Source organism: Schistocerca nitens, chromosome 2, assembly GCF_023898315.1.
Source record: "Schistocerca nitens isolate TAMUIC-IGC-003100 chromosome 2, iqSchNite1.1, whole genome shotgun sequence".
Classification (NCBI taxonomy): domain Eukaryota; kingdom Metazoa; phylum Arthropoda; class Insecta; order Orthoptera; family Acrididae; genus Schistocerca; species Schistocerca nitens.
In genome coordinates, this window is record NC_064615.1 from 653,342,599 (window position 1) to 653,354,802 (window position 12,204).

General features: G+C 40.2%; 1 protein-coding gene across 3 annotated transcripts in view; it reads left to right on the plus strand.

Annotated features, from left to right (window-relative positions):
* LOC126236771 (nucleoprotein TPR-like) overlaps positions 1-12,204 on the plus strand; it is a 315,616-nt gene that overhangs the window by 46,035 nt on the left and 257,377 nt on the right. For all 3 annotated transcript variants that reach the window (XM_049946344.1, XM_049946342.1, XM_049946343.1), the window contains exons 2-6: positions 251-413; positions 5,549-5,770; positions 10,615-10,774; positions 10,876-11,050; positions 11,815-12,039. In XM_049946344.1, the coding sequence (XP_049802301.1) occupies positions 251-413; positions 5,549-5,770; positions 10,615-10,774; positions 10,876-11,050; positions 11,815-12,039 (945 nt within the window). The remainder of the gene's footprint in view (positions 1-250; positions 414-5,548; positions 5,771-10,614; positions 10,775-10,875; positions 11,051-11,814; positions 12,040-12,204) is intronic.

Here is a 12,204-nt window from a genome sequence, read left to right on the forward strand (position 1 = left end):
GCTCGAACAGTTAATGCAACTGGCACTGCTAAGAGTATCCTATGACTTCCACATTGCTGGCAACGGGTTATACACAATGCTGGTGACTACTATGAAGGTCAATAAAACTTTGAAACACACATCTCTTTTGTGCGAGCTGTAAATAAATAGTTGTCACTATTAAAGTTCCAACCCATGTATGTTGTGTGTTGTGCTGTATATACATAAGTATAACAGCTTAAGAGTAATTGTTGTAATGCTCTGGTTTCAGAACAAACTGAAGCTGATGCAGAAAATGATCTGGCTGAAAAGCAAATGGAGCTCTTTCGTCTTAAGAATCGCTTGGAAGAAACACTGCAAGAACTGGAAGAGTCACAGAAGAAAGTTGAAAACTTGCAGGGCGAAACTTCAAAACTCAGAGAAACTGCAAACAGGTAAGAGTTTGAAACAATGTGTTTGATAGTCAGACTAAGATTTAAGTGTCGAATGTATTTCTACTTTACTTTGAAATATTGGCAACCACTGGACACTAGGTCAGATGTGGTCTAGTGAGAGTGACAGCAGCTACTGCTATGTGTGTATTTGGAGCCTTTGATTTAATATGGATATTTTGCAGATAGTTTGTACCTGTATGTTTCATGATGGTACAGAAGGGGACCATGCATTATGCTTGCTTTTTAGGATGTGTCGAAGTTGTTTGTGGGGATTCTATGGATTCATAGATGGTTTGAGGTGTGACACGTGGGAAAGCTGCAGACCAACTACTGGTGACCTTACTACAGGTCTATATTTATTTATTCAGCTGAAACAGTCATCTGATTGTGCCCTATTTCCAAGTGTGTTTCAGTATTCTCTTATAATATTCAGCACTGTAGCTGCAGGCAGCGGCATACAATGAGGCGAGTGTATACGCTGCCTGGGAAACAGAGTGCAGAGCTGGCATCACCGGTATGCTGGCTGAGGCAGCATGTTCCAACAACACCTCGGTCACGGGTGGCCGGCAACATCATCTCCACTGCAAAAGTTTGTGAGTTCCCAGTGACAAGGCGATGTTGTTGCCCAGAATCGAAATTTGGACCGATGCTTAAGAGCAGGGTTGGGTGAGTAGCACAGAGTTGGTTGCCCGAGCTGGGCAGACAGGTATTGGTCCCTCGCTGTGACCGAGTGGCAGCAGAGCTATGGCATTGGCTCCAGTTGACACAGACTGGGTCACATACTGCTGAGCTGGTTTAACTGTAGTTAAATACTACTGTTCCTTGCTGATTTGATGGTAACAGCAGTGTTTGTGGGTTACAACAATTGTTCTGGGCCAGGTGATGACCCAGTTGTCATAATAGGCTGCAATACCTCCTGCAAGCTGGCCCGGTGCTGTCTGTCAACACAGAGCCATTGCAAAGCTGCTGAAGACACAGTCTGCTGGCCAGTGCTTGACTTTGATGTGGTCTGAGTCTGTCTTGGCACTACTCTGTTCGTTCCAAGTCATGTTTATAACTTTCACCCTTTACAGTATTTTCAATGTGGTGAATCTGTATTATTTTTTCAATTATCACAATATGCTAATTTATTTGAAATTCAGTTACTTAAAACATGACACATAGTATCAGCAGTAGTATTGGGAGCTTGAATTAATACTCATTGATGAAAAAAGTGGATAGTGACATGAGACCTATTTAACTGTAGAAAGATTAGGTTTTCAGACCTATGTGTGACTTTAGAGTGGAGGGAAAAGAACATTCCTGTTAGTGCCTTGAATATTTTGCAGTTTTGTACCTACCAAATGGTATTTGCGGGAAGTATTACTTTTCTGCTTTCATATCAAGAAATGTGCTGCGGAAAGTCATTGCTTGCTAGAGGAAGTGTGTGGAGAATATACTCTGTTGGGAACAGTGTGCAGAGATTGATTTTGATGATTCTAAGACAATGATTTTGAGGTGATAAAATGCACCCTGGTTGGTGTCTTGCACCATGCCTGGACTCTGTTTTACAATTCACAAACATAAGAAAACTTCTGTTCAGTTTCACTTGGATAACATTACTCGTAGACTGCTGGGGTACACACATTCCATCCGATGAGGTAACAGGTTGGCAACAGGAAGGACATCTGGCCACCCTTTAAATTAAGCATACCAAATCTGTCTATAACCATGCTGACCCTACACCAGTTGCAGGACAAAGGCACAAGAAAAAGAAAGATTCTGATCCAGGTACAAGTGAAACCAGTTGTCAGAACAAGGTATTTTGATCTCCGACATTGATTAAAATACAGCAGTTGCTTTAAAGGCGTTTCCAAAAAAATGTCAGTCAAGATGAGGAGTTCTCATATTAGGCTCTGCAGGATTATGTGATGGACGCCATCTCCCACGAAAACTGTCATATAAGTAGAGGATGAGACTGAAAGAGGGTGGATAATTTCAAGCAGTTTTATGTATTGGCCGAAGAGTGTGTTATGTTACATAAGAACCACCTTCTATTGTGTAAAATTTAGGTTAGATGAACAAAACAATTGTAAAATGTATACTATCAAGGCCAGAAATGTCACAATTAATAAAATATTCCACGCTATTGTGCCGTGCCCAAATGAATTTCTCATTTAAACCCAACGTTTTGTCCCCATCTGCGGAGGACAAGGGAAATGCGACTTGTTTGGAACGACTGACTATCGTAGTAAGATTAATGACTTATTAGAGCTGTAAACGTATAGGAAACTGAGTAAGGACCCCATTAACAAGGTTCTTTGCAAAGATGCACAAAGAACATTTTCCTCTAAGACATATAGCTAGTGTGTTATTGGTTCGCCCACTTATTCTCAATTACTAAGTTCTTGACTACATTATTATGACTGTATATGGGCTGATTGGATTCGTATATCAAGAATTTGGCATGTTTTAGCAGTAAATTAAACAGCATACTGGTCCAGCTGGAGAAAGAATTAGGTAACTTTGATGTAGTATCGCTGTTTACTATGGTTCTGTTCAGTGAGGTGTTGCACCAGCGTAGCCAGATTTTTCCTCAACATATTGCTGAACTGTTCAGATATTGCCTCACAGCCACAAATTTCAAATGGAATGATGAGACAGACGGCATGGCTAAGGAGAGTTCCTTCAGCCCAGTTATAGCGAATTTCTTTACAGAAAAATTCAAGGAGCAGACATTGGAAACTGCCAACAAGTAACCGAATGGTAGATTTGTTTTGTTGAGGCATGGCAGGGAGGAACTAGCTTGTGTCCACAAACATTTGACAATATCAGTCCAAAGATTCAGGTTACCATCGATGAAGATCCAGGCAGAATATTAAATTTTCATGATGTGCTAGTTTTCAAGGAAGAAGGTGGTAGCTTAGGCCACGTGGTTTACAAAAAAACCCACAACAAAAGCTAGGTGTCATAAAAATGTTGGCAGATAGAGCAAGGAACATCTGCAAACTAGAGCTGTTTGACGCAGAACTAAAACATCTCACCAATGCATTGCTAAAGAATGATTGTCTGCTGAGGTAAAAAGAACAGTAAGACGACTGTGCAGAAATTGTAGTGATGCACAGGCCTGGAGACTGTAAATTACCCCTGTCATTTCAATAGGAAGGAGGAGGGTGTGAATTTGAATCTCATCTAGATTTCGGTGCTGAATAAGTAGCACACCAGTCTTCCATCATGGGGTGACAACAACTGTGGATGACGGCAGTTGACAACAGCCAATTGTGCCCGGACTGTTAAAATATGTGACTAGTGAGGCAGGGTGTGAATCTGACACTAAAAGAAGCTACAGTCACCCTTGAAAATGTCCTTTGCAGATGGGGACGAAACATTGGGTTTAAATGTGAAATCCGGTAGACCAAGGCATAGCAGCCTGGAACATTTTATTAACTGTAGCAAAACAAGTTGTCATTTGCAGCAATCGATTTGAAGTAGACTGGTTGGTTGCATTTGATCTGTTGATCTCAGGTAATAGAATTGTATCACAATATCAACATGCTTGTTTGCATTCCTAAAGTAAGAGGAAGCAAATGTTATACAAAACATTATGAAGTGAGATGCATGTACGTTGGGTTGTTTGAAATTGTGATATACTTTTTGTTACAGAAAAGTAGAAAGCACACTTGTGAAAGGCTGTATGGTACATTGTTTTTAATATTATTATTGCTGTAAGTGTCTACTTTAATCCAGTAGGCTGTTTGATATCACACTTTCTTTGAATGAGAAATCTATCCAGTTAGAAATGATACAATGATTAAAAGTACTACTCATGTACACTGACGTGACAAAAGTCGTGGGATATCCTTCTGCTGGGCGTAGTGCAACAACTTGACATGTGATGACTCAACAAGTTGTTGCATTTCCCTGCAGAAATATTGAGCCCTGCAGCCTCTGTAGCCTCCCATAACTGCGAAAATATTGCCTGTGCAGGATTTTGTACAGGAACTGTCTTAACGATTATGTCTCGTAAATGTTCGATGGGATTCGTGTTGGATGATATGGGTGGCCAAATCATTTGCTCAAACTGTCTAAAATTTTCTTCAAACCAGTTGCTAACAGTTGTGGCCCTGTGTTGTGGTGAATTGTCATCAATAAAAATTCCATCACTGTTTAGGAATATGAGTCCATGAACTGCTGTAAGTGATTTCCAGGTAACTGAACGTAACCATTTCCAGTCAGTGGTTCAGTTGGAACAGAGGACCCAGTCTATTCCTTGTAAACAGAGCCCACACCATTATGGTGCCACCACCAGCTTGCACAGTGCCTTGTTGACAACTTGGGTCCATGGCTTCATGAGCTCAGCACCACACTTAAGCACTACCATCAGCTCTTATCAACTGCAGTTGCTACTGATCTGACCAGGCCACAGTTTTCTAGTCGTCTACTGTCCAACAGGTATGGTCAAGAGACCAGGAGAGGTGCTGCAGGCAATGTTACGCTGTTAGCAAAGGCACTCGTGTTGGTCTCTGCTACCATAGCCCATTAATGTGAAATTTGGCCACACTGTCCTAATGGATATGCTCGTTGTATGTTCCTCATAGATTTCTGTGGTCATTTCATGCAGTGTTGTTTGTCTGTTAGTACTTACAACTCTACGCAAATGCCGTTGCCCTCAGTTGGTAAGTGAAGGCTGTCGACCACTGTGTTACCTGTGGTGAGAGGTAATGTCTGAAACTTGGTATTCTCAGCGTACTCTTGAGATGGTGGCTCTCAGAGTATTGAATTCCATAACAATTTCCAAAATGGGATGTTCCATGCATGTAGCTCCAAGTAAAATTCCATGTTCAGAGTCTGTTAGTTCCTGTTGTGCAGCCATAATCATGTCACATGAACCACCTGAGTACAATTGACAGCTCCACCATTGTACTGCTCTTTCAACCCTTGTCTACGCAATACTACCGCGATCTGTATATGTGTGTATCGCTATCACAACACTTTTGTCACCTCAGTTTGTAATGAGGATAGGGCAGGGGGTCATTAATCAACATCTGATCATTACTGACACATGCTCAGTGGAAATATGTGGAGCCCAGTATTGTTTTGGGCTTCATATGTCTCTTTTTGTGTGTGTTTGTATTTGCCATTTGTACATGTTTCAGACTGGAGAGAGAGAACTTGGATTATCGCCGACAGTGTCTGTCTGTTTCGGATGAGCGTGATGAATTGACAAGGTTGTTGGAGAGGCGCAATGCTGAACTGAATTCTCTTCAGGAAGAAAATAAGGCTCTTGCCCAGCAAGCAAAAGACGCGGTTGCTGCGAAATATGAAGTTTTAGTGAAGATAGATGAAGTTGATAGTAGACAGGCTAGTCTAGAAGCAAGGTAGGTATTTTTACATGTAGTTATAGTTAAACTGTTTTGTTAACTGAGAATTACTGTGAAAACATAGCTTTCTTCTTAAACATATTTTACGGTTGATTTCACCCGTAGTGAAAAAGCATGTGACATCCATTTCAGTAATATTTCATCTGTAATGATGATTTATTGTGTTCAACTCTGACCTCTTAAATATTGTATTGTTTTACTATGGGTGTCAACTAAAGTAAATTTGTGTGTTATGATTAAATGAAATTACTGTGCTCATTGTTTTTCCTCAGGTTTATGCTTGGTTGGTTCATTAAATATTGCTGCATTGTTTCTCTCAGGAATCTAATGATATTGATACTCCATTGTTATGCAGCAGTTGTATGAAAGTTGGAGGTTCTTGAGGCACTATTGTATTTCTGATGGAACTCTTTTTGTGCAGAAGTAACTTAGGATGTGCCTGTGCTGTTCATGTTGCATATTAATGACCTTGCAGACAGTGTTAATAGTAAAATCAGGCTTTTTGCAGATGGTGCTGATATCTATAATGAAGTATTATCTGAGAGAAGCTGCATAAATATTCAGTTAGATATTGATAAGATTTCAATGTCATGCAGAGATTGGCAACTTGCTCTAAATATTCAGAAATGATAAAATTTTGCACTTCGCACAAACAATGAAAAAAATTTAGTATCCTATGACTAATCCCCCCCCATGAACCATGGACCTTGCCGTTGGTGGGGAGGCTTGCGTGCCTCAGCGATACAGATGGCCATACCGTAGGTGCAACCACAACGGAGGGGCATCTGTTGAGAGGCCAGACAAACATGTGGTTCCTGAAGAGGGGCAGCAGCCTTTTCAGTAGTTGCAGGGGCAACAGTCTGGATGATTGACTGATCTGGCCTTGTAACATTAACCAAAACGGCCTTGCTGTGCTGGTACTGCGAACGGCTGAAAGCAAGGGGAAACTACAGCCGTAATTTTTCCCGAGGACATGCAGCTCTACTGTATGATTAAATGATGATGGCGTCCTCTTGGGTAAAATATTCCGGAGGTAAAATAGTCCCCCATTCGGATCTCCGGGCGGGGACTACTCAAGAGGACGTCGTTATCAGGAGAAAGAAAACTGGCGTTCTACGGATCGGAGCGTGGAATGTCAGATCACTTAATCGGGCAGGTAGATTAGAAAATTTAAAAAGGGAAATGGATAGGTTAAAGTTAGATATAGTGGGAATTAGTGAAGTTCGGTGGCAGGAGGAACAAGACTTTTGGTCAGGTGATTACAGGGTTATAAATACAAAATCAAATAGGGGTAATGCAGGAGTAGGTTTAATAATGAATAAAAGAATAGGAGTGCGGGTTAGCTACTACAAACAGCATAGTGAACGCATTATTGTGGCCAAGATAGACACAAAGCCCATGCCTACTACAGTAGTACAAGTTTATATGCCAACTAGCTCTGCAGATGATGAAGAAATAGATGAAATGTATAACGAGATAAAAGATATTATTCAGGTAGTGAAGGGAGACGAAAATTTAATAGTCATGGGTGACTGGAATTCGTCAGTAGGAAAAGGGAGAGAAGGAAACATAGTAGGTGAATATGGATTGGGGGGAAGGAATGAAAGAGGAAGCCGCCTTGTAGAATTTTGCACAGAGCATAACTTAATCATAGCTAACACTTGGTTCAAGAATCATGAAAGGAGGCTGTATACATGGAAGAAGCCTGGAGATACTGACAGGTTTCAGATAGATTATATAATGGTAAGACAGAGATTTAGGAACCAGGTTTTAAATTGTAAGACATTTCCAGGGGCAGATGTGGATTCTGACCACAATCTATTGGTTATGAACTGCAGATTGAAACTGAAGAAACTGCAAAAAGGTGGGAATTTAAGGAGATGGGATCTGGATAAACTGAAAGAACCAGAGGTTGTAGAGAGTTTCAGGGAGAGCATAAGGGAACAATTGACAGGAATGGGGGAAAGAAATACAGTAGAAGAAGAATGGGTAGCTCTGAGGGATGAAGTGGTGAAGGCAGCAGACGATCAAGTAGGTAAAAAGACGAGGGCTAATAGGAATCCTTGGGTAACAGAAGAAATATTGAATTTAATTGATGAAAGGAGAAAATATAAAAATGCAGTAAATGAAGCAGGCAAAAAGGAATACAAACGTCTCAAAAATGAAATCGACAGGAAGTGCAAAATGGCTAAGCAGGGATGGCTAGAGGACAAATGTAAGGACGTAGAGGCTTGTCTCACTAGGGGTAAGATAGATACTGCCTACAGGAAAATTAAAGAGACCTTTGGAGAGAAGATAACCACTTGTATGAATATCAAGAGCTCAGATGGCAACCCAGTTCTAAGCAAAGAAGGAAAGGCAGAAAGGTGGAAGGAGTATATAGAGGGTTTATACAAGGGCGATGTACTTGAGGACAGTATTATGGAAATGGAAGAGGATGTAGATGAAGATGAAATGGGAGATAAGATACTGCGTGAAGAGTTTGACAGAGCACTGAAAGACCTGAGTCGAAACAAGGCCCCGGGAGTAGACAACATTCCATTAGAACTACTGATGGCCTCGGGAGAGCCAGTCCTGACAAAACTCTACCATCTGGTGAGCACGATGTATGAGACAGGCGAAATACCCACAGACTTCAAGAAGAATATAATAATTCCAATCCCAAAGAAAGCAGGTGTTGACAGATGTGAAAATTACCGAACTATCAGTTTAATAAGTCACAGCTGCAAAATACTAACGCGAATTCTTTACAGACGAATGGAAAAACTGGTAGAAGCCGACCTCGGGGATGATCAGTTTGGATTCCGTAGAAATGTTGGAACACGCGAGGCAATACTGACCTTACGACTTATCTTGGAAGAAAGATTAAGAAAAGGCAAACCTACGTTTCTAGCATTTGTAGACTTAGAGAAAGCTTTTGACAATGTTGACTGGAATACTCTCTTTCAAATTCTGAAGGTGGCAGGGGTAAAATACAGGGAGCGAAAGGCTATTTACAATTTGTACAGAAACCAGATGGCAGTTATAAGAGTCGAGGGGCATGAAAGGGAAGCAGTGGTTGGTAAGGGAGTGAGACAGGGTTGTAGCCTCTCCCCGATGTTATTCAATCTGTATATTGAGCAAGCAGTAAAGGAAACAAAAGAAAAATTCGGAGTAGGTATTAAAATTCATGGAGAAGTAGTAAAAACTTTGAGGTTCGCCGATGACATTGTAATTCTGTCAGAGACAGCAAAGGACTTGGAAGAGCAGTTGAACGGAATGGACAGTGTCTTGAAAGGAGGATATAAGATGAACATCAACAAAAACAAAACGAGGATAATGGAATGTAGTCAAATTAAATCGAGTGATGCTGAGGGGATTAGATTAGGAAATGAGACACTTAAAGTAGTAAAGGAGTTTTGCTATTTAGGGAGTAAAATAACCGATGATGGTCGAAGTAGAGAGGATATAAAATATAGACTGGCAATGGCAAGGAAAGCGTTTCTCAAGAAGAGAAATTTGTTAACATCGAGTATAGATTTAAGTGTCAGGAAGTCGTTTCTGAAAGTATTTGTATGGAGTGTAGCCATGTATGGAAGTGAAACATGGAAGATAACCAGTTTGGACAAGAATCGAATAGAAGCTTTCGAAATGTGGTGCTACAGAAGAATGCTGAAGATAAGGTGGGTAGATCACGTAACTAATGAGGAGGTATTGAATAGGATTGGGGAGAAGAGAAGTTTGTGGCACAACTTGACTAGAAGAAGGGATCGGTTGGTAGGACATGTTTTGAGGCATCAAGGGATCACAAATTTAGCATTGGAGGGCAGCGTGGAGGGTAAAAATCGTAGAGGGAGACCAAGAGATGAATACACTAAGCAGATTCAGAAGGATGTAGGTTGCAGTAGGTACTGGGAGATGAAGAAGCTTGCACAGGATAGAGTAGCATGGAGAGCTGCATCAAACCAGTCTCAGGACTGAAGACCTCAACAACAACAACATGACTGTAATAACAATGAGTCACCATTGGAATTGGCTAAGTCATACAAATACCTGGATTGCTTACAAATCACTTGTGTAACCCATTGTAGAATATTTATCAAGTGTGTGGGTCCTGTACCAGATAGGTTTAACAGTGATATTGAACATATACAGAGAAGGGCAGCATTAATGGTCACAGGTTTGTTTAATCCATGAGAAAGTGACACAGAGATAGTGAAGGAACTGAACTGGCAGACTCTTAAAGACAGACATAAACTATCCCGAGCAAGTCTATTAACAAAATTTCAAGAACCGGCTTTAAATGATTACTCTGGGGATATGCTACAACCCTCTGTGTATCTCTCACACAGGGATTCTGAGGATAAGATTAGAGTAATTGTTACACACACAGAGTCATTGAAACAATCATTCTTCCCAGACTCCATACTTGAATGGAACAGGAAGCAGCCCTAATAACTGGTACAATGGGACATACCCTCTGTCATGCACCTCACGGTGGTTTCCAGAATGTAGATGTAGACGTAGATGTAGATATGGCAGTATCCCTTGTCATGTAGAAAAGCTCTTTCTCTTCATTTGTCGTCATTGTTACATACGTACTTTACCCACCAGCTTATTGCCAAGTCATATGATATATTGAAGTAACTGTTTAAGCATTATGATTTTGAAGCATGACATAGGAAGAGGCTGAAATATTGGTTAAAGATGTCCCCCCTTCCATTCTGCTCCAATTTCCTCAGCACCTCTCCGGCCCCAACACCTCCCTGGCCCAGTCAATTTCAGTAAGAATCTTTACATAAAATCATTTGTTTGTTAGTGTACCATTTGTTAAACAAAATGTACTTGGCACATATTTTCAGGGAAAAACGCATGGACCAGGAACGTGTTCTGCTTAAAGCCCAGATTCAAAATTTAAATGAAGATCTTGCGAAACATGCTTCAGAAGTGCGTAATTTGAGAATTCAGAATGCAGCAAATATTGTTAACCTGGAAACACAACTGTCGCAGAAAACAGAAGAGGTATTAAAAAGAATAACAGTCATTTTATCCAATTTTTATTGTTTTTGTAATGTGGTCTGTAAAAATAAATACTAATGTTCTTATTCATTACTTCCAAATAGACAAATGTGCTAGAACAGCGTGTTGAAGAGCTCACTAAAGCAAATTCTAATTTGCAAAAGAAAATGGATTCTCTTTCAAAACAACTGTTGGAACAACGTGAGGCTGAGGCCAAGCTTCAGGAAAGTTTTGGACAGGAAGTGCGTGCACAGACAAAGCTTGCAAATTTGTACAAAGGTAAGTGATAGGACTCCACAGTTCGAAAGTACTGCTTGTTGAGTACAGCTTTTGTCTGTGTCTAAACCTATACAGCAAGAATTCATTTAATGCTTGCAGTAATTGCCTGCAGATAAGTTTATAGTGTAATAACATTGATAGGCATAAAGGAAAAGAGTTTTGAGACCTAGGTTTAAAGATAAGAAAGGAAAAGGGCCAGGCAGTCAGAACATGAGCAGGTAGCATAGGAAGTTATTCATTCCAACAGTTTCATTGAATTGTATGAAGGAAGCCTTATGCTGAACTGAAATAACCTTGCAATTTTTACAACATTTCTTTAATTAATCAGTTGCATTAATTGCAGTGAAACGTGCACTCAGTAGTGTAGAATGGGGTTACTGGAAATTGCAGAGGGAATACAGTAACAGAATTCTTGACATATTAGGAAATTAAGGATGAAAGAGGGAAAGGGAGATAATGATTGATCATGAGAAGGGGATGAGGTGTCAATAAGGAAAGATACCAAAAGACTGGGAGTTGAAGATGTCTGTGTAGCATATAACTGCTACAAAAAAGACCATGTTCTGGAGAAATAGCATTTTTTTTTTTTTCAGGAACAAAGCCTTGTATTTATGTTAAAATGGTATCTTATGTGTGGTATTTTTGGAAGGAGTGAAACTGGTCTTTAATGATATGCTAGTTCTGAAAAAAAGGATAAATGTTTTAAGTGGTGTCTGTTAATATGAAGATTGTTATTTCATCGTTTGTGGTATTGCATCCTCTAGGGGTCAGTGAAGAAGAAAAAGGAAAGTCACAGCAACTTATGAAAAGAGTGAAGGAACTTGAGGAGCTGCTGAATGAAGCAAGGAACCAGCACTGTGCCTTAGAAGCGAAGATAGAGGATATCAATGCTAAACATTATGAAGAGATGCAGAAGAAGCAAGAAACTGTAGCAGCTTTGAAAGAAGAACTTTTGAGAGCAAATGAATTAATAGAGGCTGCAAAAGCAGGTAATTATTGTTGTTGGAAAATTGAGTGTAGAAAGCTGCAGATAGACAGCAGATTCTATGGTGCACTTGGGTTTCTAATGTTTTTATTATTGAGCTAGATCTATGTCATTCTCAGCAGTGTAACAAGTCATTTATAATTTTTTTCCCCAAAAGACCCTTTTAACT